Genomic DNA, 27,425 nt, shown 5'->3' with positions numbered 1-27,425 from the left:
CGGGAGAAAGAAAAGGAACGGGCACAAGGACCGCGGAGGGATTTTATAGCCCCGCCAAGTCTCGCGAGATGTTGGGATTCCGGTCACATGACGTTCGTCCAATAGGCTCGCTCGAGATGCAGGCGGCAGCCGCAAGGGGCGCTGACATAAAACTGCGATCAAGTCGGACAGTTTTCAGCTGCCTTCAAAAAATGCACCGGAAGTCACAGAGACGGTCACTTCCTGTTAGTTCAAATCTGTAGGCTACTTGTAGTTTACAGACCGCGTTCGGTTTTATTCATATGTGTTTGTAAATACATATTTATGAAGAAATGAGCGTGTAGCTGCATTGCATGCTATCCTTTTTCTTTTTATGTGTGAAATATATTACTACTCGTTTTAATATGTGTTGTATAAATAAGCTTTATTATTATTAACCACACAAGACGAGAACATACAATATACAACATATATATATATATATATATATATATATATATATATATATATATATATGTATATATATATATATATAGTAACTGAGGCAGCAGCAGAAATACACCTGAGTTATGAATAATAAACGTACATATGCAGTATATATATGTCAAACACATAATTCACAGTGATAAAACAACATATAAAATACAGTTATAATACAATTTGATGCATTATAGAAATGGGAGAGAATACTATAATACGTTTTAAACTTGTGAGCTAACGTTACATGTTTTCAGCTGCTCCATACAAATAACTCACAATTAGTTTTTTAAACAAGCAACTTCACTTTAAACTACTTTGGATACTTTCAGGTAGTTATTGTTTTGTTTTTTACATGATTTGAGTCAGTTATAGTCTTTTATTCAGTAAACAGTGAGTTTGTTTTACGATTCTCTCATCTCTCTTTTGAAGAAGGAAATCTGTATTTGCTTTATGTGTATTTTGACTTCCATGCAGTAAGTTATGGAGCTATAAGAGACCAGTAAAGTAAAGGTAAATGATTAAGTTGGTTTAGAAAATCCTTCATTTCATAAAGTAGTCTATGATATTATATTTTCTTTGAAGTTGTTTACATGTGGTTTCCAGTTTATTATCTATTATCACTCCCAGCTCTCAGTTTCATGAGTTCACTTTGTGTATTTGTTGCGCAATTCACAAAAAATGATGAATTTTGCCAAAAAATATAAATTCAGAACATTGAAATATAATCATGACAATATAGTGGTAATATAGTAGAATTATACAGCGATATAAGCAACATAATGAATAAAATTTTGAGGGATTTGCTGAAGTCAGAAGAGACCAACGAGCTGCATGTGGGAGCTGAGTGGATGAACAGGGTAAAAGGATGAAGCTGCTCGAGTGTTGCTGGAATATTAAGTATATGTCAGTACAGTGGATATTACTCAGTGGTGCAATGTAATAAGCATATTTTTGAGGTACTTATTTGTCCATGTTCTGCTTACATTTCTAGTCCACAACATTTATCTGACAGCTTTAGTTACTTTACAAATTAAGATATTAGCACACAAAACATATGAAGAGCTTATAAAATTGGATGTTTTGTTATATTTGTCAAATTAAACAATTCGACTATTGACTGAAACTTTATTGGCAAATATTGTTTGTTAGTGTAAAAACATTTCAGTGTTCCAGCTTCTTAAATGTGAAGATTTGCTGCTTTTCCTTGTTAATAATTGTGATGTTTTAGTAACAATGTTGAGGTTTGTCCTGCTGGTTTATTCAGTGTCTCGCTGTGTCATTTACGTCGCTATTCACATTTGTGAATGAATGTTTGAATAATGAAATGGCTGCTGAGCATTAGTACGCTTTAAAAACACATTATAGTGACAATTAGATGTGAACAAATAATAATACAGTTTGGCTATTGAGGCTTTCGGGGGTCTCAAGTATCAATCAAGGGGTGTTGGAGCCTCCGAGATCAGACCATGTTTTGCACACTGATGCTATACGCCTCCGTTATCAGCTCTCACCGACTAGACATTACTTAACTATGAACAAATCCCGAACAGAGTACCTCTAAGTAATATTTTCAATGCAGGAAAGAGTATTACAGTGTGGTATTAGTACTGTTCCTCCAGGGATGTGACTGGCAGGTGTTTTCCAAGTCCGCTTTCAGCTGAGTCACCTCTCTCGTTTTGCAGTTGGTTGCATGTAAAAACAGTGTTTTCCTGTTTGATTCCTGCAGGACTTTTCTTTTTTCTTTATTTTTTTTTGACTCAGAGCTGCTCTACAGGAATAGCAACAGAACACAAGAGGGAGTAAGTGGGTGAGAAGCAGAGATCATCACTGTTGTGCTGTTTAATATGCATCATGAAAATCTGTCAGAAGACAGTCAGAAATTCGCAGCTCATATTATGAAAGGAAACCTTCATCTGTATCTTCAGAAAACTCTCAAACATTTAGTGGAAATGCCACATCTGAATAATCTTTTTCAGGAAATATTATCAGCTTGTAAAGCTCTTTTTTTTTTAATTTAAACACCCCTTTTAATGTTAGAAATAGATAAGACATGTTTTCTTTTTCTTTTGGCTTGTATTCCATTTGAATCTATGTTAACTTAATTTAGAAACCCTCCCTTCATCTTGTTGAAGCGTCTTGTTATTTTGTTTCTGGGTTCAAGAAGGACGATGACGACGATGGAGAGAAAAGGAAGATAATAAGTTTTGTCTGCCAAGAAAGCGTCATGAATAATAATGATTTATTGTGTGCTAGCTGACTATTTCTATTTCTAACAGTGATAATAAATTATATCAGTGGCAGCCGTAATGGATCAAGGACATTCCAATCATGAAAAATCACTCCGATGCAATTATTGAGTGTGTTTTAATGTGTGAATGTCCAGTTTCATTCTTGCAGCTAGTAATGCTCTTATATTTCCATTGTCCTGTATTTGCGTGCATATGAGTACGTTTCTGTGTGTGTGTGTGTGTGTGTGTGTGTGTGTGTGTGTGTGTGTGTGTGCATGTGAGTATGTGTGTGTGCGTGCATGTGAGTACGCGCATGTGTGTGTGTGTGTGTGTGTGTGTGTGTGTGCAGGCATAATACAATGTGGAGGTTTCAGTGCCAGCTGTTATTTCTGCATAAACAAACTGTGAGCCCTGAGGCAAGAACCAAGCCAATGTTGACAATCGTGCACACATTTACACACGCACGCACACGCACACGCACACACACACACACACACACACACACACACACACACACACACACAGTCCGACAGCTCATTTGTTAAACTCGAGGGAATGATTCGATTTCAGCAGAGTTACTCTCTCCCCATCTCTTCCTGCTACTTGACCTTTTCCTGGTGTTTTCCAATCAGCAGCTCTCCTTCTTTTTCTCCTTCTTCTTCTTCTCCTTCTTCTCTTCTCCGCTGTACAATTTCCTATATTGATTTTTCAGGGGAATAAAGGCTAAATACTAAACACATAGCATGTCTCTCTTAAATGGATCATGTCTGGATTCCTGTCCCTCGTGTTTCGTAAGTATTGATTAATAAGTACGTCGAAAATTCATGGACAGCAGCTGGACCAGACTCATGATTGGATTTGAAAGAAGTATGTCGATGGAGCGACTTTAATCTTCGTTTAGTGCGCAATCCAGCGGTGGTGGAAGAAGTAATCAGATCTTTGACTGGAGTTAAACTAGCAGTGTAAAAATACTCTGTCACAAGTAATTAAAAAATCCTGCATCTCAAGATTTTACTTCAGTAAAAGTACAAAAGTATAAGCACCAAAATATACTTAAAGCACAGAATGTAAACGTACTCATGAGCCACAGTGGTTCCTTTCAGAATAATATAATTGGATCATAACTGATGATGCATTCATGTGTTCATCACTTTAATGCTGCAGCTGGCCATGGAGCTAATTGAATTACTTTACACACTGCTTGGTAGGTTTCACCAAGGGATCAATAATAATAATTAATTATAATTATATTTTCTTTTACAGATGAGCAAGAGAGTAGTGTGCTGACTGGAAACATCTCAAACCGGCACGGGGCTGTGCACATCCAGGAGGGCTCTGCAGTAGTGCGTTAAAACTGCCAAAAACATCATTGGTGCCCATCTACTGGGATGTTGGTGAGAGGTGTCTGTGAAGAGATCAAAGGATATTAAAAGACAATTCCCCCCAAAAAAGTATCAGCTGCCAAACCACCAGACTTCATTTTTTGTTTTGTTTTGTAGCAAAATGAGAGTTCAATCTGCATTTCAGTAATAAACCTCATAACCTTGTACGGTCCTACCTTTAACACTTTATAATATTACAACAAGTATCATTAATCTGAATCTGCAAAGGAAGTTATCAGATAAATGCAGTGGAGCAAAGAGAGTGCAAAGCGTCTCTCATCTGCAGGACCAGAAAAAGTTCTACCCGGAGCCATTTGCTTCTGAAGGACTCTTTTTGGGGGAAACGTTTTTTCAAGAGTTCTTTGAGAGACTAAGTTCCATTGAAAACCTGTTTCATCCAAAGAACCCTTTTGGTAGAAAGAGTTCTTAAAGGATTGTTGAAAGCTGCTAGTTAATTGTTGAAAGCATCTAGTTAAAAGGGAACGCACACAATCCAGCCCTCCCAAAACAACTGTGACTTTGAACCGTGGTGGCTGGACGGCCAGTTTGAGATAAAACCCTTAGAATATAAAAGGCTAAGCCGGAGAACCTCCTGGCGTTCTTGCGGGGAACTATTACGTCATACTGAGGGGTTTTACCCCCAGTGTGTCTGCAGGCAGCACTGCTGAGTTGCAGCGATGCACTCAGCAGTGTGCGTACTAATAGTTCCGTTAGCCGTTAACCGTTAGCCGTTCGACAAAACACACCGTCCACAATGCGCTCGGCTGTGTTTTCCTTCCCGGCCCTACCGGCCCGGCGTGGGGGCAGTTAAAAGAATAGTGAGAGAGGAGACAGCAAGCAGTCAATGGCGGTAATAAAAAGATGTTTTTGAGAAAATGTGAGTCACCGCAACCATGAGAGGTGCTTGAGCATGCAGCCATGACTGGAGACGCAATTTATTCATGCAGTTTGCTATCGGAGAATGAGAGATTATTCGTGGGCAGACTCAGAATGGTGCTTAGTCTGGAAGTGTGAGAGATATATATATATATATATATATATATAAACTGGTATGGTGGAAAGGTAAATAGTACATTGTCAATGCTTTAAATGAGAGCTGTATAATCCTTTAAAAGATTGTGTCCTTGTTCTTGTGAATCTCCAACAACTCGGCTCGATTTATCTCTGACAGCTCAGGGAAATTTGAAATCCCTGCTCTCCTAGAAGATGACCTTTATCCCATCATGCATCTCCTCCCCAAAGATAACAGTGTTGTCCATGCAGTGGTTCTTAACCGTGAATCCCATCTAATGCTCCTCTCTTTTTCATGGACTGAATGTATAATGTATACCTGGTGGACAAAGTTGTACCGTAAATGTTTGATATTGGTGATGACAGATAAATTAAAGCTATAAAACATTATTTTATATTACAAACTGTCTTCTGATAAGTCTTCAAACTCGTGATTCTATTACTCAAACTGAATAAAGTATTATTAGCATAAAGTACTTGGAAAAATAACTCCTCACGCACAGTGTAAAAATACTCATTATTGAAGTTGAACATCTTTCTGCACTCATGCATTATGTAAGTTACACATTTTTTATGTTTAACTTTGCCATCGCGACCGTTGTAGCAGGTTTTCTTTCCTATTTCTAAACCGCGGACGTTACGAATATTGACTGTATTGGACATAATCACAGTGACGTCACTCTTTGGTTTGAAGACTGATGCGGTGAAGCCTTGAGTTCGCCGTCGCCATCTTGGATTACGGCCCTCGCCATGTGTTTTTTTTTTGCAACCAATTAACAGAAGTGACCATATTTTGAATGCTGTATACAGCTCTAGAGACCTGTCAATCACCTCATAGCCCCGCCCTAAAGCGTCCCCTGCTTTATGGTCTGTTTGACTCTAAATGACCATAATTTACTAAATGAACATCATGCTGTATTGAAGAAGACTTGAAACTAGAGATTGAGACATAAACTCATGTTTACAATGTTTACTGAGGGAATAAATCAAGAGAGGAGTCATTTATATAGACTTCTATACAACCAGAGGAGTCGCCCCCGGTGGTCAGTACAGAGAATGCAGCTTTAACACATGAAGCATATACTTCTATACAACCAGAGGAGTCGCCCCCTGCTGGTCAGGAGAGAGAATGCAGCTTTAACACATGAAGCATATACTTCTATACAACCAGAGGAGTCGCCCCCTGCTGGTCAGGAGAGAGAATGCAGCTTTAACACATGAAGCATATACTTCTATACAACCAGAGGGGTCGCCCCCTAGTGGTCAGGAGAGAGAATGCAGCTTTAACTCATGAAGCATATACTTCTATACAACCAGAGGAGTCACCCCCTGGTGGTCAGGAGAGAGAATGCAGCTTTAACTCATGAAGCATATACTTCTATACAACCAGATGAGTTGCCCCTGGTGGTCAGGAGAGAGAATGCAGCTTTAAGACACTTGGCTTCACTCGGAACGTAGAGACGAGTAAATGAGTAACAGTCAACAACTTGATGCTTCATCCACACGCTCTTGTCACAGCAAAACACATTGCTATCGCCAGATGAGTGAACATTTTCTGTTGCATTAAATGGTGGAATTAGCAAGATAGCTATCTAGCCAGGTAGCGCGCTAAGGCCACCATGCTTTGATGCTACACTGGTTACAGAACTAAAGCAGAGCAGCGGGATACGGGAAACAAGTTCACTGTTCTTTTAAAACGGAACTACTCAAGTAAACAGGTACCTCAAATTGTGAGTGACTGTACTAAGTTTGACTAAATAAATTCAAAACTACCTGCAGGAAGAGAAATGCACTGGACTTAACTGAAGACATTTGTTTTTCTTTGTGTGAACTTTAAACAACATTTAAGGAGCAGCCGCTGTGGCGTTGTCTTTGAGCAGGATGGTTGAGTGTACGACGCTGTCTTAAGGATCTGTCGGGCAGCTCGTCGATAACTGTAAAAGGACACTTGGCCGATATAATCTGATTCCGTTCTGAAGATTTCCTTCCCGTCTCTGCGCTCCATTGACTTCCTGTTTGTCTTCTTTTCATTATTAGAAACTGGAGAAGGAGGGGAGCAGCTCCAACAACGCCTGCATTCTGAGTGAAGCTCACGTCAACGCGCCACGCTTAATGAAATACAGCTAATTTGAACGTTTGGAGGAGACCTGAATTGAGGCTGGGGTAATTAATCAAGTGCTTTTTTGCAGAGTTATCAGTTGCCCCGCTACCCGGGTCCCCTGGTGATTGGACACAAATTGAGAGAGCAGAGCAATTCCCCAGGAGTTTGGTTTAATTTCTTATGTGGGAGCACTGAACCATGTCAACCCCACTGCACCGTCAGGAAATGAAGTAAAAAAGAGGCTTATGCTTCCCAAACAGGATGAAATGAAAGGCTGCAGCTGCCGGCCGATCAGGCTCTGAAGAAAAGAACACTGTTTTAAATATGAATCACGAAAACAAGAACAATGCGTTTTCTTTAAGTCGACGAGAGCTGGAGAACTTTTATTGCTCTGGAAAGTGAGGTCAATGAGTTCAAGGTTACATACGAGGCTCAAGTTGTCTTCTCTGTATTACCACTAATACATTAATAATCATGTTTACTTTACTAATACTACACTAATATGCATGTTTACATGACTAATACTACACTACTAATCCTGTTTACATGACTAATACTACACTAATATTCATGTTTACATGACTAATACTACATTAATATTCATGTTTACATGACTAATACTACACTAATATTCATGTTTACATGACTAATACTACATTAATATTCATGTTTACATGACTAATACTACACTAATATTCATGTTTACATGACTAATACTACATTAATAATCATGGTTGCATGACTAATACTACACTAATAATCATGTATACATGACTAATACTACACTAATATTCATGTTTACATGACTAATACTACACTAATACTCATGTATACCTGACTAATACTACACTAATATTCATGTTTACATGACTAATACTACACTAATATTCATGTTTACATGACTAATACTACATTAATATTCATGTTTACATGACTAATACTACACTAACATTCATGTTTACCTGACTAATACTACACTAATATTCATGTTTACATGACTAATACTACACTAATACTCATGTTTACATGACTAATACTACACTAATACTCATGTTTACATGACTAATACTACACTAATATTCATGTTTACATGACTAATACTCATGTATACCTGACTAATACTACACTAATATTCATGTTTACATGACTAATACTCATGTATACCTGACTAATACTACACTAATATTCATGTTTACATGACTAATACTACACTAATATTCATGTTTACATGACTAATACTACACTAATATTCATGTTTACATGACTAATACTACACTAATAATCATGTGTACATGATTGTCAAACACCCCCAAAAAACTCCATCTGCTGAAGAAGATCATGTGATATAATTGAAAGCTCCAGAACCGCTACTAAAGGGACCTTGAAGGGAGTTTTATTTCTTTCTTTCTCAAAGTCAAGAATGAACTTTGAAGCTTCACATTCAGTTCATAATGTAAACTTTGTGTTGAAAAGAAAAGACTTCCCAGCATGCTCTCTGGTTTCCCTCCGCCTCCCTCCTGCTCGTGGATTATCATGTAATCCCTGATATTCATCAACTCGGGAGGTCAGAGGTCGATTTATTACAACATTGCTCTGGTTTTGAGGTAGATTAACTGGACTGTACTGGTTCATGGGGTTAAAGAGGAGCACAGAGACGTTTCCAAATGAAGAAGGACTCCTTGATATTCTTCCTCTTTAACCAACACATCACCGCTCAAATGCACTCCAGTCAGTGAACGCATCACCACAAAAATACATGTTAAGTGAACACATCACCGCTCAAATGCACTCCAGTCAGTGAACGTATCACCACAAAAATACATGTTAAGTGAACACATCACCGCTCAAATGCACTCCGGTCAGTGAACGCATCACCACAAAAATACATGTTAAGTGAACACATCACCGCTCAAATGCATGACAGTCAGTGAACGCATCACCGTTCAAATGCATGTCAGTCAGTGAACGCATCACCGTTCAAATGCATGACAGTCAGTGAACGCATCACCGTTCAAATGCATGTCAGTCAGTGAACGCATCACCGCTCAAATGCATGACATTCAGGAAACGCATCACCGTTCAAATGCATGTCAGTCAGTGAACGCATCACCATTCAAATGCATGTCAGTCAGTGAACGCATCACCATTCAAATGCATGTCAGTCAGTGAACGCATCACCACTAAAATGCACTCTAGTGAGTGAACACAGCACCACTCAGATAAAAGTCAGTAAGGGAATGCAACACAGCTCAAATGCACATCAGTAAGTGAACGCATCACCATTCAAATGCACTGCAGAACGTACGGCAGTAAGTGAACACATCACCGTGCACACGCTTGTCAATGAGTGAATGCATCGCGGCTCAAATGCACTGAAGTATATTTGTCAGTTGTTGAATCCCTCACAGTTCAAATGCACTTAGTTTATACTGGCGATAACACTTACATCCTGCTTCCACTGTTTTGAAAGCAGGATGAAGAAAACCCTCGTTTAAAAGCTTCAAAGAGCCTTTGTGAGCCCGATGCACGAGGTTTCCTTCTATTGAAACAACACGTAATGCATTCATTTGTATTCATTCAGCATTCATTCATTTCAGTGGGTTTGCATGCAAACCCACTGCTTTTTAAATCCTCTGAATCTGAAGATCTTATTCTTGAGGCACACTCGTCGAGGCCAATCAGTTACCACGGCAACGCCATCACGAATAGTCAAACAATACACACGATAGCCAAAAAAAAAACAACACAAAAAACACACGTATAGCAAAGCAAGTCCACAGAAGAAGAAACCCAGCTAACATTTACTTAACAGGTCAAAGCCGGCAGAGCGAGAATGTCAGCGTTTATTAGACCTGCAGCAGAAGAAGCACCTGCTTCTTGTAAAGCAGCACTGCAAATCATGCATGACATAACACTGTGTGTGTGTGTGTGTGTGTGTGTGTGTGTGTGTGTGTGTGTGTGTGTGTGTGTGTGTGTGTGTGTGTGTGTGTGTGTGTGTGTGGCTCTGTGTTTTATCTCCTGTCCTTTATTATTAATCCTCTCTGCGTTTGGACGTCTGCCGGCACAAACTTAGTCAATCAGCTTTATTTCAAACAAAGGCTTTACAGTCCAGTTTGTGCTGAAGAGTCCTGGTGGAGTACGGACACGCAGCCCTGCACTGTAAAAACTAAACAGCAGCTCGTTGTTTACTCTGTTCGTTGTGTTGTAGAGCGTTTGTGTGGTAGTATGGTCCCGGGCTTTTTCTTTTTGCATGTTTTATTAAATAAATCTAATCAAATTAAAAATGACAAAGTAACTAGTCAGACTTGCGTCACAAACTTGATAACCGTAGACTAGACTTGACCTGTACTTATTCACACACAGTGGTGCTACTTTACTTATGCGATATTATGTACTTCCTCCACCGTATTTTAGTATTTTTCACACTTCTTCTGGAGTATTATTACACAGTGGTACCTTAGGCTCAGTAAGAGAGTACCTCTTGACCGCATTCTGCAATACTTTTACTGATTTCACACAGCGGTACTACTACGTGTACTTGGACTAAATAAAAGGCCGGAGTACTTCTTCCAGCCAATTCTGAGTGACTTTTATTACTACTGGAGTATTATTTTACTGTGGTACTTCTACCTTTATTGCTCAGTAAAATAGTACTTCTTCCAGCACATTCTGCATGACTCTAATATAATATAATATAATACTTTACTTTAACTCCTTTACACTGCCAGTAAAAGATCTTATCAGTACTTTCTACACAATGTTGTGAGGGGAATTGCCTGAACGTCGTTTTTTACAGTGTAGAAGCGAGCTGGAGATGAGAGGGAGGTGTAGGGTGAAAGGAGGAGGAGGAGGAGGGGGAGGAGGAGGAGGAGGAGGAGGAGGAGGAGGAGGAGGAGGAGGTCCTGCTGTCAGACACAGATGAGGATGCAGCGGCAGGTTTCAGGAGGGCACCGCCGATTAGATCATCACATGTATTCTCTCCGTCGGGACCAATGGAGGAGCAGCGACGAGTTGAGCACGAAAATAAATAAATAATTGTATTGTAATTTAATCCAAACTCCAGAGCTGCCGGAGAGACGACGCGTGCAGACCGGCGACGCTGCGCGGACACACGGAGAGCCGCAAACTTCAGAGCGGATCATAAACTGTGGGAAGACTGAGGGACCGCTTCCATCATAAGAATAACAAGATAAACAATATGGATTAAATAGTGAGGCGCGTCGTCAGTAGAGCAACAGATGAAGATGCACGGGGCGGATGACAGCTGAGCACACCTGTGAGGTGAGTGAAGAGCAGCGGCCATTACTTATAACGGGACTTCTTTATCTGATTTATGATTTTAATTATTCCACCTCAGAGGAAAGACTTCCCTCTCCCCTGCTGGTAGTTTCCACATTGACTCCATTGAGTCATGCTGCTTTTTTCTTTCTCTTTCTCTCATGTTTGAGGTTATGTATATTTGTAATAATGTGGAGGTTTGGACTAAACCAACAGGTGTCACTTTGGGCTTTTCTCTCTGTCATTTGTGTAGAACATAATCCATCATGAACATAATACTCAGTGTTCAAACCGAGCAGCTAAAGCAGTACAATCCTGCAAATAATAATCCCATCATATAATAATTAACAGAAGTACATTTACTCATAACACGTTTTTTATACTTCCTCCAGCGCTGTTGTCATCTTGTTATTCTAATTATTTAAAAGCTGGAACAGATAGTCTTCTCTGTTTAATTATGGAGAATATGTGCAGTGTATTCAGAATACATTTGGAAGTCTACATACATTTGGAAACTAATCTGTATAATGTGACAAATAGAAGATAATTTTGCTTAGTTATATTTTACTTCTTGTATTAAGTCATGTATTCATACTTTTACTTCAATAGACATAAGTATTGCAAAATGTACTTAAAAGCATCAAAAGTAGACATTCAGGCAGTAGAATGACCTTTCAGAGTGTTTTATATTATTATTGTATTGTTATTATTATCAGCTGTTTAATAGCAGTTTGATGTGAGGCTCATTTCTGGTACTTCTATATTATTTAGTTTATTCTAAAGACTGATGACATGTTTAGTCTGTAAAATATGAATCTGCAATGTCATTTGTAACTATTGCTGTCAAATACATTGAGGGGAGTAAAAAGTACAACATGTATTGGAGTAGAAGTACATCACAATTAATGTGAAGTGCAGTACTTGACTTGAGTAAGTGTACTTGGTTCTTTTCCACCACTGACCTTCAGCATCTTACCAAGGATCCACCTGCTGGAGAAAATGTGGAAGAACAAGGCTTTTGGAGAATGCCAAAGTTATATATTTTTACATTTTAATCAAATAAATATGTGATAACCCGGATAAATTCGGTGTTATAGTAATAAAGCAGGACGAACCACATGATGACGTTAAACACCACATGGTGGCGTATGCAGTGAAATAAAAAATGATCTTCGGCTTCTGAATGTAAAATGTTCAAAATTGCACTTTTATTAGAATCTAATCTAATCTAAGGACAATAATGTATCCATGAAGCAATGCACCTGCAGATCAAGTTAAAGCGTCTTTTCCATTAAAAACAAAACATAGAAGAATGAACCGGTGTATGAAAAGGATTTACTTTTTGGTGCTAAAAATTCAACAGCAACATTAATTTCTGGGCTCAAATGTGTTGGCCTCCGTGCAGAAGAGCTGGAAACCTTGAAGAGTGTTTAGTGTTGATAATCTGTGGCCCAGTCTAATGCTTCGTACGGCTGGTTTCATGTCAATTCATCACCAAATCTTAGCCGACATTTTTACTTGAATTCATTTTGAATTAAATTGAAATGAATACAAAGTCCCAGTGAAAACGGTTGACAGTAAAGTCTATCAGAGGTCGGTGAGAAAAGGTGTTTTTGTATAAATGCATCTGCCCTTCACGCTCAGTGTGTGTTTGCATGTTGGCAGATTATATTTCCATTAAACACCTTTTTATGGATGTCAGGTTGAAACAGAAGTTGTTATATACAGGAGTTTTTTTCCAGTTTTTCCGGCTGGTGGTCCTTCCTCAGACATCGTAACCTCTCCGGCTCGTTCACACCCGCGATGTCACGCCGCGCCGGTGAGAGTTTTTAAGGTCACGAGAATCCAAGCGTGAATTGTTGTGAAGTCCACTCAGAAGGGTGTCAGGACTCAAAGTGGGAGTCTTTCTTTCTTTCTTTCTTTTTCAGTGAATTATGATTTTATTATTAAGAGCTGGAAACAATGTGGCAAACATAGATTGTATAACATCTTCGTAGTCGCCGTGACGTCACCAATAGGTTTCTGAAGAGACACTCCAGACTAACCTAAAAAATGGGCAAACAGGTAGATCGTAGGAGGAGCTGAGACGGCATCCACCTGTCACTCAAAGAGGCCACGCCCCAGCGTATATTCCTGAAAGTTTGCCATTTTAACTTGGGGGTCCGTGGGGATTGAGTCGTTGATAACAATAAATTATGCTTTGTCCTGAATTAGCTTGTGCACTTTTTGGATCAAACATAAATTGAAGAATCAGGATCAATGGCTAGATATAGATGGGTGTCATCTGCATAGTGATGAAAGTCAATGAATCTGAATCCATACTGCTACCACACTGAAAAGTATAGGGGACCCAGGACAGAGCTTTGTGGTACTCCACTTCAAGTTGGCAATTAAAAGGCTGCATTAATAGAAAAATAGCTTCATCAGGACTCGATGTACAAAAGATTGCCCTTTTATTTGAATTTGTCGTTGCAGCTTCTCTGAGGATCCTCCTTCTAACAACACACAAATACCTACTCCGTCCCGTCACACACACTGAAGCCAGCATGCCCATCATCAGCAATGCCAACCACGACTTTAGCACCTACTCAATCAGCAGCGACGACAGCAGCCTCGACCGATTCTTCACCGAGATCCCGGAGACCGAGACCATCAAGGGCGTCTACTTCCAGCGCGCCCAGCTGCTCCGCGACCCCAAGGCCTCGTACGTCGTCGACCACGCCCTGCAGGTGCTCATCAATGTCGGGGGCAACCGCTACACCTTCCCCTGGAGCACCTTGGAGCAGTTCCCGCAGAGTCGCCTGGGACGTCTCCGATTCTGCACCACCCCCGAGGAGATCGCGCGGCTCTGCGACGACTACGACGAGACGTGCAGAGAGTACTTTTTCGACCGCAACCCGACCGCCTTCAGGGTCATCCTCAACTTCTTGGCCGCGGGGAAACTGCGTCTGCTCCGGGAACTGTGCGCCGTGTCGCTGCACGACGAGCTCGACTACTGGGGCGTGGACGCCAGCCACATGGAGCGCTGTTGCCGCCGCCGCATGAACACCCGCGTGGAGGAGGTGGTGGAGCGAGAGCGCAAGGAGCAGGAGTGGAGGCAGAAGAGGGTGACGCTGAAGAAAACCACCACGGAGACCAAAAAGGGCTACCGCAAACTGACCTGGATGCTCCGAGAGGTGGTGGAAAACCCTCAGTCGGGGTTGGTGGCGAAGATGTTCGCCTGCCTCTCGGTGGTCATGGTGCTGGTCACCGTCATCAGCTTGTGCATCAGCACCATGCCGGACCTCAGAGATGAAGAGACCAGGGTGCGTATGAAGCCGGCGGAAAGCTGACAGCAGCACAACATCCTGTTGAACCAGTTGTACACACATTCATTATTTTATCGGCCAGTAAAAAGAGGTGTATGGAGACACAAAATAAGCAAATTAACCTCATAATATTATCTGCTAATTATATTTCCACATTAAAATGAGGGTACAATCCTTAAGCTGCGCTAATTAACATCTACATAGTGTGGTGATGAGTTCTGCAGGTCCTTGTTTTTTCGTTGTTTTCCGGTTTTTCCCTCCATCAGTGGCATTTTCAGCCAAAAAGCACAGATGAGCGAAACGACAGACACCGCTCGCAGCAAGCTGGTGATGACAGTCGAGCCTTTTGCAGCTAAAAGGTGTTACTGGGAATTAAAAGTGACAAATGAATGCTCTGTGACACATTTATTCATTGCAATTCTTCAATTGCCCAATGCATGGGAACAATACAATTTACCTTACCTCAATTACAATGTATATTTTGTAGCTTTTTATCCAGCTTTTTCAAGTCAACAGTTAATAATCAGAGGCGAGAATGAAATTAAATATGTTCCGTTTGAAATGCAAATAATAAATTAACCAATGATAAAAGTCTATTGGTGAGTAAACATAGATAAAATATGTCACTGCAGTAAGAAGACTTCCAAAAGGAAGCTACACAAATGGTGGACTAAGCACACACAAAAATGCAAATATAGAGCGAGGCAAAAGGCCAAGTGGACGAAGCTAAAGCCAAAGCGAGGGTGAATCCGTGGTTTGGCTTTGACTTTCCCCGCAGTGAGCGATGCTGCAGTGGCACTGAGTAGAGCAACGGGGTCGCGAGGAAACTTTGAACACGCTTACAAACAGAAAGCGGCAGTTTGCCAACGTATCGGTTGAGTCGTAGATAGTCAACAGAAGCAGACTGTAGAATTGATTGTTTAAGTAACTGTCGGTGTAAAGAGTCTGGGGATTATGTTTCTGAGCCGGAGACGGTGGATTGATTTCTCCCTGATGCTTTGATTTGTGATCGGTGCAATCAAGACACGAGAGAACCAAAGCATGAAACGTGTGTTTCAGTTCAGAAGCTGAAAAGCACGACATTGTTTTTCTACATCGAGAATACGAGGAGTAAATGTACTTCTATGGTTCCAGCAGCTTTTCTTTGTGTTTCTTTATTCATGTTGTTGGTAAGCAGGAAGTTCAGATAAAGTTCACCCACATTTCCTAAATATTACTCCCTATAAACAAATAATTCACTAATTTCTGGGAGTTATGTTTTCGTTGGTAACACAAGATTAGAAGTATTGATTGAAGCACTCAATGAAAAACGTTCTTGTCAGTGAACAGAAGATTATGAGGCAGAAAAGTGTTTCAGAAGGTCAACATTTCTCATCTCTTGGTTTCTGCCATCATTCCAAAATTAAGTGGAATTTTTTTTCGTTCTACTTTATCGACTGACCCTCCACAATACAACATGCACTTACTTGTTTTAATGTATTCTGTGCCAAAGAAATGTTGCACGAGCTCAGGTAAAACACTAAAATCAATATATGTGCTGTGTAGTTAAAAATAGGCTTTTTGCTTTGAAGTTGAAATGAACGTGGGCACAATTAACAATACAACACTATGTGGAGGGCAAATTGTTTTCACAGTCAAGGTTGCTTTTTTTCCGTTTTTTCCTCATTAAAATCCAAGGCATTTAAAGCTGCAGGGTGTTTGTTGTCCAAGGTTCATTGATTTAGCCGTGAAAATATCTGTTGTTCTCAAGGACGAAGTTATACGGCGTAATACATTGAAATGAAAACGACAACTTTCAAGTGGAATGATGGGACACATTTAAATGGTAAAAGAAGTTTTTGCTTTCAACTTAAAGTGATTGTAGAAAAGTTGCCAGTTTAGTTTGATTCCATATAAAGAGACAAAATGTGTGAGGAAGACTTAAAGGGACAGTTCACCCCAAAATCTAAACCACATATCTTTCCTCTTACTTAAGTCCTATTTTTCAGCCAAGATCATTTAGTATGAGTTGCCATAGTTTTGGAGACAACTGTCATCGGTTATTTGGGGGTACTGTCCCTTTAACTCCACAATCTTCAATTCATCACTATAATCTTTTAAATGATATTGATATTATATTTTATTCTTATCTTTTATACATTTTTCCTCTTGTATTTATTTTTCTAAATATTAGTTTTCTTTGTGGCGGGGTTATGTGTATACATGAATATATACTGTATGTGTATATATGAATATATACTGTATGTGTATACATGTATATATACTATATGTGTATACATGTATATATACTATATGTGTATACATGTATATACACTTTATGTGTATACATGTATATATACTGTATGTGTATATATGAATATATACTATATGTGTATACATGAATATATACTGTATGTGTATACATGAATATATACTGTTTGTGTATATATGAATATATACTATATGTGTATATATGAATATATACTGCATATGTATACATGTATATATACTGTATGTGTATACATGAATATATATACTGCATGTGCATACATAGATATATACTATATGTGTATACATGTATGTATACTATATGTGTATACATGTATATATACTATATGTGTATACATGAATATATACTATATATGCATACATGTATATATACTATATGTGTATACATGTATATATACTATATATGCATACATGGATATATACTATATGTGTATACATGTATATATACTATATGTGTATACATGTATATATACTGTATGTGTATACATGTATATATACTGTATGTGTATACATGTATATATACTGTATGTGTATACATGTATATACTGTATACTGTATGTGTAATTGTGTACATCTTATTGGCTCTACCATCTAGTAATCCACTATTCAGTGCTTAATGGAAATTTGACAAAAAAGAAAGTGGAGAAGATAATTGTTGCATCAGATATTCTGGTCCTAAATTGCCCACAATGCACTCTGCCTGAGTGCCATACTAACAGATAATAATGCAGGTTTTTTACTCTAAATTGGAGGCCTGTGGGCCCGGGTCAAAGTCCTCCAGATGAGATGTTAAACAACGGCTTTCACAGGCTGAGTAGCGTTAACCCCGACCAGTAAGCTGATCCCGTGTGTGTGTGTGTGAAAATGGCGGCGGGACCCTTCGGAGTGTCTTCTCGTCACAGTGCGTCTCTGTGTCTGCAGGGCGAGTGCTCCCAGAAGTGTCAGAGCATGTTTGTGGTGGAGTCCATCTGCGTGGCGTGGTTCACGTTGGAGTTTCTGCTGCGATTCGTCAACGCCCAGAGCAAGCTGGCCTTCGCCCGCGGACCCCTCAACATCATCGACGCCATCGCCATCCTGCCGTACTACGTGTCCCTGGTGGTGGACGTCAGGGACGGCTCGCGGGACGACGTCATCGTCATGGGCGCCGGCCGGGGCTACCTGGACAAGCTGAGCCTGATCCTGCGCCTGCTGCGGGCGCTGCGGATCCTGTACGTGATGCGGCTCGCCCGCCACTCGCTGGGCCTGCAGACGTTGGGGATGACCATGCAGCGCAGCATGCGGGAGTTCGGCCTGCTGCTGCTGTTCGTCTGCGTGGCCGTGACCCTCTTCTCGCCGCTGGTCCACCTGGCGGAGAGCGAGCTGGCGCCGTTCGCCGCCACGCACCCGCAGCACAGCTTCAGCAGCATCCCAGCCTCCTACTGGTGGGCCATCATCTCCATGACCACGGTGGGGTACGGCGACATGGTGCCGCGCAGCATCCCCGGACAGATGGTGGCGCTGACCAGCATCCTGAGCGGCATCCTCATCATGGCGTTCCCCGCCACGTCCATCTTCCACACCTTCTCCCGCTCCTACCAGGAGCTGAAGCAGGAGTACGAGCAGCTGTGGAAGGAGGAGCGAGGCGAGGAAATGGCCGCCGAGTCGGAGGAGAGTTGGTCCAAAGTCAACTGGTCACCAAACAAGTTCACGTTTGCGTCCAAGGAAGATAACGACGGCCCGATTCCAGGCAAGAGCCCTCAAGCCACGGTTCCATCGACAGCTTTCTGATGAGAGACGCTTTCATTCAGTAATTACGTGTTAGAAATGGTGACATCATACTCTCCTATATAAGCACATTTAGACCGTTAAGGACTGTTATATTAAGTTAATGGAGTCAAGTGTGTTACACTTTAAAGTTATTGTCTGTTCACGTCTTGGATTCATGCTTTTATACATTCGGCTTCCAAACTATAAGATACTTATCAGGTAATATTCCGCTTTCTTTTTTTAAATATCAGCAAATAAATGACATACAAACCTTTAATGAAAGTACAGATAATCAAAATTCTTCTTTTTGTGTAAGAGAATATATATTCTGCAATCTTACTGAAACTGTGTGCACATTTTTTACAAAAAGATATACATGCATATATATATATATATATATATACATATATATACAGTAATATTAAATATGATTTAATATGTACGAGTGTTGGCAGGAGACTCTCTTGCTGTATTGAAGGCTTTTTCATATACAGTAGTGTTAGCTGTCGGCCGACATTCTTCTAAATTTGCTGCTTTTATGTTTTTGTTCCATTCAGAGAAGAAGCTAGTTAGCATCGCCTGTTAGCATCGCCTGTTAGCATAGCTGGTTAGCATAGCTTGCGAACGTTGGCACTGATTTCCACTAGACGCTAGTTTTTGTTCATGTTATGTTATTTTATCAGGAAAACAAGGGAGGCGTCTTTCTACATGGGTCCAGGAGTGATGAGATATATATATATATATATATATATATATATATATATATATATATATATATATATATATATATATATATATATACATTAAAAAAACATAGGACTCTTGATACAATATGTTTTCACATAGCATTAGCTGGCTGCCGTTAGCAATTTTGTTGGTGGACCGATTGTCACAAACAGAGGAGATTTGCATTCTATTGACATCTGAGAATTGTTTTTTATTATTTCAATTGTGACTTTTTACACTTCGATGTTGTTTGCAAATTAAATGAGGAAACCGTGAAGGTAGATGAATATAATAATGAAAACACAGTCAGGGAAAAGGCAACAACACAAAGAAACAAATACAAGCACAAACAAAACAAGTCACTTTATCCATTACTTCACTGTTTGCTTATTGTTTGTATTTCAATTACACGTATAATGAATGTGTTGCTTTCACGTCACCAACTCTCACATTTCGGATGTTGGGAGTGTCCTTAAATGCACCATCAAGTGACAATGATTCAGTGGTGGTGGTGACACAGTCTTCACTGTGAGAGATTTCACAGCGTTATGTGTCCCATATCTGTCGGTTAGTTTTCGATCGGGTATCAGTTTGCTGTCTGGAAGGTAAGAAAGTAATTTAAACCTTTGGTATGTTGTGGAAGCCGATGAGCAGACGTGCACGACGTGCATTTAATGGACCTTTAATGTGTAGATTAACGTCATAATCTTGTTGCTCTTCTTGTCTCGCTGTTTGTCCGACCAGGCACTTTGTAAATTGACAATAAACTCTCTTGCTTTTATTTTTAACTGCCTTAGTGTGTGAATGGTTTGTTCAGTCTGCTGGAAAGTTAAGGAACCCTTAAAGTTACAACAAGCAACTTTCCTGGCGCCCCCTGTGGACGTACGTGGTAGTGTCTCTAGGAGGAGAGACGCTGCTGCTGCCGGGAGCTGAGCTCTCCTCCTCCCTCCGGAGCTCCAGACTGCAACTAACTTTAAGGAGCTCCAGAAAAACTTTAAAGAAAACGTATCTACTAAATGAAAGCACAATTCTACCTGTTGACTGAGTTGAGTTGTTTGAGCGGATCAATAATAGATATAAACTCAGTTTCATGCCCAAACTGCATCATTCCTATCACATAGAACTAATTTAATTTAATTCAAATTATGTTTACATTGAGTGTTATTCACCATTGTGTTTATCCTTAAAGTCCAACAAACGTGTTTCCTTCCCTTAAACATTTGCAAAGCTGATTTTTTTGAAAGGTTTCACATGGAATTGTTTGCAATTAGGGGTTCTTCTTCTTCTTCTTCTTCTTCTTCTTCTTCTTCTTCTTCTTCTTCTTCTTCTTCTTCTTCTTCTTCTTCTTCTTCTTCTTCTTCTTCTTCTTCTTCTTCACTGTCTTTGCTACATGTGAGGTTTAGATGCATTTTAATATACAACTTCAGAATAAACAATCAATGGGGAACATTATAATGGCTATAATTGTAAAAATACACGGCTGTTAAAATACTGAAAATAAGCAGCAAAATGCACCAAAAGTAAAAGTACAGATTCAATAACATGTTCCCTGTGAGGGTTTTACTATTATATATGATTCATAATATTCTGTATTTGTACTCCTTTATAAACTCTTCTTATTTTTACTTTCTCATTTTCTCTTTTTTTACTTCATCTATTTATACAGTACAATAGTTACCTCTGAGATGTAGTACAGTAAAAAGTACAATATATATATATATATATATATATATATATATATATATATATATATATATATATATATATATATATATATATCTAAGATGTACAAACATAAAATAAAAATGTTGTACTTAAATACACGACTTGAGTAAATGTACTCTTTTGCATTCCAACAGCTTCAGCTTTTAGGAAATCTACTTTTTCTAATATTCGGACATTTGACAATCAGAGACAGCATTTAGCATTTTGTTCTTCTTCTCTCTGCCAATGATCATTTAAATGAAGCTGAACTGAACACGCATCAGTTCTCCTCACGCCGACATCTGTTGTTGGTGTTGGAGACAGATGGAGTGTTTTTGAAGAGCCTCTTTCTGCCGCCGCACAACTTCTTCAAACACTGTTTTTGGCACGACGACATTCACTCAAGCCTCAAACAATGGAGACATTATAAACTCACCAACAGCCACTTGTCCTCGTCCACCACCTCTTCTTTCTTCCTCCACCCTCAGCAACAACCATTGTAGCATTAAATCCTTCATTTTAAAGATAATTAATTAAACATCTTTTTAGCCATCAGATGGCAATCAATGGTGGAAAGTACACCTACTAAAGATTTGTACTTATTCTCCATTTATCTGGCATTTTATAGTTTACAGATTCAGATTGAAAATACAAAATACAATGCAACAAATATATGACAAATGTTTTGTATAGAATATTACCCATACTAATACATACTTAGTCTAGCGACATGTTTTAATTTGCGCAATACTTTTATGACAAAATATTTGCGACACTACATTTATCATCAGCCTCAGTTGTACTTTGTGTTTAGTGCTAATTAGCAAATAGCATCATAGAGATAGAGTACGGGTGGAACACACTCCGTGGTCATTTCACTGGTACAAAACAAAATGGCGGTTGTTGTTCGTTGTTCTGGCGAGAACACATCTCAGGGTAAAGTGTTGCGTGGACGGGCGCCCACGTAGCACTAAAGCATGGTGGAATTAGCAAGCTAGCTAACTAGCCGCAAGTATGCTAGTTGGCTGGCTAATCCCACCATGCTTTAGTGCTATGCTGCATGCTCTAATAATAACAATACATACTCCACAACATCTATATGATTGTATAGATGTAGTGGAGTACAAAATATAAAGTAGCAAAAATTGGAAATACTTGAGGAAAGTACCTCAATATTGTGCTTGAGTACATTAGGTAAAAGTACTATCCACCAGTTGCAGAGTCCCTTTTACTTTTAAATTATATATTTACCCTATTCACCCAAAATTTATATATATATATATATATATATATATATATATATATATATATATATATATATATATATATATATATATTCACATATTCTTATTTTGTATAAACTTAAGCAGCTTTAGTGAGCAAACGCACGTCACTCAGTTTGGTTTTTGACTCCAAAATAAAGACAGCAGAACATTTAATACAAAAATCAAGCTTTTATTCAGAAAGGTTCTGAACCTTTTGTTGCAATAATACATCTTCCTGTTATTAATATTAAATTAGACCACAGCTGTCTTTCGTATGAGGATATAGCTAATATGTTTGATATATTACACAAGACATTTTTAAGTCTTTTCACATTAACTTTCCAGGGTCACAACGTCCTTTAAGGGCATCAGTTTTACAAAGTTCTGTCAGATCGTCATTAATTATTCAGTTGTGACCTAAATGTCAAAGGAACAGCGTTATCACTTGTTAGGGCTTCTTCAGACACTTCTTTGGATTTGAAGTGGGAGATGCATTCGTAAAGCGCAGCTTCTTCGCCCAGTCCAACTTCGGATCAATGCAGAACGTCTTGTTGTGTACAGTTGTGATTCTGTAAGGAAAAACGCACAAGTTGCACATTGTTAGAACACACAAGTTGCACATTGTTAGAACACACAAGTTGCACATTGTTAGAACACACAAGTTGCGCATTGTTAGAACACACACTGTGTCATTGAGGCTGAAAACAAGTATTCAGGTCATTATGGTGTTTTGTAAAAACACAGCATTTTATCTGTTTCACTAAAAGGAAAGTTTTGAGTGTTTACTTGATTACATTAATCTGATATATACATATATATATATATATATATATATATATATATATATATATATGTATATATATATATATATATATATATATATATATATATATATATATATGTATATATATATATATATATATATATATACTACAAAACATACAAAGCCTCATTTACAACATGCATATTGTAAAAGATGAAATAACCCGATGATATCAGTTCACAGATCCTAGAATAAATCTTCACCGGATACTTTAAAGGACATTTAGTTGTAAATACGCTAATACTTTTCCTTAAAACAAGAAACAGCAAAAACATTGTTTTTTTTGTAAAATATTGTGGTCATTTTCCTTACATAACATATCATCTTGCTTCATTTGCATATTGGAAAGCTACAATTTCAGAAAACTTGTAATACAAAAAATATCTATGAGGTCATGTGTTGACCCTCTTCACCTGTAGAGTCTTCATCATGATGTCATGTCACTAAACTTCTCTTTAAAGTTTTCTCTCATGAGTTTGTTCTCAGACTCTGACCCAGAAACCTCACTTCAGCAGCTCTGACATCACCAAACTTTATCTTTCATTCCTACATATATTCTGAGGCTTTATGCAGAGGGGTGTGTTCACACATTCATAACCTCATTTATACTTTTACAAAACAAAAACACATCTTGAAACATGCATTTTGAACCTGGCTTCATCCAATGTCCCTTTTTTAACGTGAGTTAAGGAACTCAGTGGACCTACCAAAACATTTAAATTACAGGCCTTTTGTGCTATCATCTGCAAGCTCTTGCACAGGTGAACAGGCGTGAACACTTACATCATGGACTTGAGTTTACATTCATTGGAGGTCATCACCACGCGGGCCACGCAGTGTTTGGGAACGTGCTTCCGATCGTGTCCTGGGCAGCATTCGCCCTTATGCAGGGAGAGCTGCGTACCTGGTGGCGCGAACGCAGACGCACACATTTAATATTTAATGCAGTCGAGACTTGACGGCTCACAGAGGAAAAAGCCAAGCAGAGTTACTCACCGGCAGAGATGTGACACAGGCAGCACATCAGAAGGACGAGAGGCGCCAGAGTCTTCATGGTTCAGAGTCAGAGGAGTCAGAGCAGCTTCTGTTTGGAGGAGAGAGCCTTTAATCTTCTGTGTTGGAAAGCTGCTCCGTGCCCTCTTTATACAGCTGGAGTCCCCGTCGCCTTCCATCCACATTCTCAGAAAGCAGCTGGTGCTTTCCTTCCTCTGTTTCCTCTTCTTCTTTTTCTGCACTATACAGAGAAAGGGAGAAGGTTGTAATACCTCGTAAAACACTTCTGCAAAAAAAGGCAATGTGGGGTTTTCTGCTTCACCACTTTTATTTTAATTAGACTAATCAGGATGTAACTGACATTAAGAAATTATTTTTAGCTGCAAACCCAACATTATAATAAACGTCTATGAGTCAATATGTCTTTGAATCCAAAATTAGCACCGCTTATTGATAACTATTTACTCATTTACTTGTGTATGCCTTTTTTCAAAAGTAGCTCATCTGATGTCTTTTGTGGACAAACATGTCTACATTTATGTATAAATATGATTTTACACTTTAGTTAATCTTTTAACTTCATCAGTGCTGATCATAGTGAACACATATTCATTCATTTTCAGTATTTTCAGCCTTTAAATGCCACTGTTGTTATTTATGTGAATAAAATAAACATAATAATTGAATTATTTTCTGTATATTAAATATTAGAGGGGATTTTTTTGTCTGAGTTATGTCAATTACCAGCAAGAACATTGATTTTGATGTATTCTATTCAACATTATACGGCAAAGAAGAGGAATAAGCTCAATCTGGTGGAAAATGTTTAAACTACATTCATGAAGCTTGATATACCAGAATGCATGCGTATATATATATATATATATATATATATATATATATATATATATATATATATATATATATATATTGTTATGGCTGTGGGGTTAAACATTGTGGTTTTAATGGAGACATTTCTGTTACACAGTTTTTTATGGACACACACTTAAGGCCAACATTAAAATGCCAAAAAATCCCCCCTGTGAACGAGGGTTGAGAACAAATTTGAAGTACTTTGAGTCAATAAATACACAAAGGTCGACTGACATTGAATTTCAGAAAGAAAAAGAAAAAAATGTTTTCCTTACAGAAATATTTTTTTTAAATTAATTTTCTGATTCTTTCGTTTCGTGCATTGTACGCACTCAGAAATCAAGTATTTGTTAGTATGTGTACTTAGTGTATGACTGTTAATGTTGTCACTTTACAAGCATGAACACGCCACATTATCAAAACCTGCTAAGAGTTTGTGTTTGATATAAAAACTGGAACTTAGATTCAGATTGTTGTATTCAGCAAAGCTTTCTGTTTCAGGGAGTTGACTGAAGTAGAAGTAATAGTAGTAGTACAATGCTGAGGTAGTATGTAGAGGTAGTATAGGTTTACTTCTAGACTAACAATAGCAGTAGGAAATAGCAGGTATAGTCGTAGTAATCGTGGAGGTGGAGTAGTACCTGAAGCAGTAATCCCATGTGTGGAAAGTACATTTCCTGAAGTATTGTACTTAAGGGCAATTTTGAGGTACTTGTACATTAGTTAAGTATTTCCATGTCATGCTGCTTTGTACTTCTACTCCACTACATCTCAGGAAGTAATATTGTACTTTATACTTCACTATATTCATCTAAGAAATATAGTTACTTTTCAAATTAAGATTCATTACAAAATTAAAGTACAAGTTATTGCATCACTACTAATGATCAGTTGTACAACAGTAAAACACGGACAGAACCCATTCAATGTATAATGAGTACTTTTACTTTTGATGCTTTAAGCACAATTTGTTGCTAAAACGTCTGTACTTATACTTAATTAACTACATATTTGAATGCAGTGTGTTGACTGTGATATTGCTACTTATGTAAATAGATCTGAATACTTCTTCCACCACTGAGTAGTGTACGGCACTACAATACTGTATTGAATAGTACTTTGGTAGTAGTAGTAGTAGTAGTAGTAGTAGTAGTAGTAGTAGCATCACTTGGGATATTAGCAGTGTCAGTAGTAGTATTATTCACATTATTAACGTTGTGAGTTGATATCTAACTGACATGTGATTTTCACTTCCTCATCTGTTTCCATCAGAAATGTCACGTCAGCGTTTCTGAGAACAAACCGAGACGTTTTTCACAAGAAGAAGTCATTCACAATAATGTAATATATATATATATATATATGACACCCGATATATATACTATAAATATATTTGTACTCATGTATTTCACCCCCTCTTCTTCTTCCTGTAATCTGCAGAAGTAACGCTAGATATGTTAATATGTGCAGGATTTAACACTGATAGAAGTGAAGAAGAGTATTTCTTGTTGGTAAAAAGAACACAGGTGGAGGTTTTACACAAAGAGTGCCAAGAAGAAGAAGTGGGCCGAGTATGATTCCCTGAGGAACCCCGAAGGAGAGGAAAGTAACTAAGTACATGTAATCACGTCCTATTTTAGTTCCATTACAGTAACTTGAGTATTTTCAATGTAATGCTGCATTTTACTTCTACATACTCCACTTCTTTTCAGAGTGAATATATTTACTTTTTTCTGCACTACTTGTATTTGCAGCTATAGTTAGTATACTTACTTTGTTTTTGCAGTATTGTGGATTAGAGGCCCGGCACACCCACACAGGTGTTTTCAGTGAAAAGGATCATTTACTAATATTTGACATTTTACAACACAGGACTGCAAAAATAAAATGTAAATTGTGTAAGAATGATGTCCACGAAATTGAAGTCTGATTTGAGGAATTTCTAAACGAGGACGTTCTGCTTGTTTGATACCGAGTATGCAACACATTCGAGGAAAAGCTGCTGCAGAGACGAGGAAGTGAAAACAGGGAAAGAACAATTACTTAGCCAGACAATTTTGTCTTCATTGATAGTATTTATATTTTGTTATGAATTAACTCTTTTACTTTCACTTTTCCCCTTTTTCACAAATCTTTCAACACAGTCGTCTATAAATCTTGTATTGAATAGATATATAAACTTGAAACTGAAGTAAAACTACAAACAATACTTATGTGTACGTAAATATATACCACGATAGTGACTGATACCATTATGTAT

At 38.5% G+C, this 27,425-nt stretch overlaps 2 protein-coding genes across 2 annotated transcripts; one reads left to right on the top strand and one right to left on the bottom strand.

Annotated features, from left to right (window-relative positions):
- Positions 1 to 14,005: 14,005 nt before the first annotated feature.
- On the top strand, positions 14,006 to 18,802 carry kcng4b (potassium voltage-gated channel, subfamily G, member 4b; the record flags this gene model as incomplete). Its single annotated transcript, XM_079230520.1, has 2 exons — positions 14,006 to 14,764; positions 17,957 to 18,802. 2 exons carry the CDS (start codon positions 14,006 to 14,008, stop codon positions 18,800 to 18,802), a joined length of 1,605 nt encoding a protein of 534 aa, XP_079086646.1.
- A 3,867-nt stretch (positions 18,803 to 22,669) lies between these two features.
- Positions 22,670 to 24,345, bottom strand: LOC306747561 (C-C motif chemokine 22-like). The gene is made up of 3 exons (XM_079230618.1): positions 24,296 to 24,345; positions 24,083 to 24,203; positions 22,670 to 23,045 (listed from the first exon to the last, which is right to left on the bottom strand). The coding sequence occupies exons 1-3, from the start codon at positions 24,321 to 24,323 to the stop codon at positions 22,925 to 22,927; spliced, it is 270 nt and encodes an 89-aa protein (XP_079086744.1). The 5' UTR covers positions 24,324 to 24,345; the 3' UTR covers positions 22,670 to 22,924.
- Between the last annotated feature and the right edge of the window lie 3,080 nt (positions 24,346 to 27,425).

This window comes from Taurulus bubalis (assembly GCF_910589615.1).
Source record: "Taurulus bubalis genome assembly, chromosome: 15".
Classification (NCBI taxonomy): Eukaryota; Metazoa; Chordata; class Actinopteri; order Perciformes; family Cottidae; genus Taurulus; species Taurulus bubalis.
This window is presented reverse-complemented; position numbering and strand designations above follow the sequence as displayed.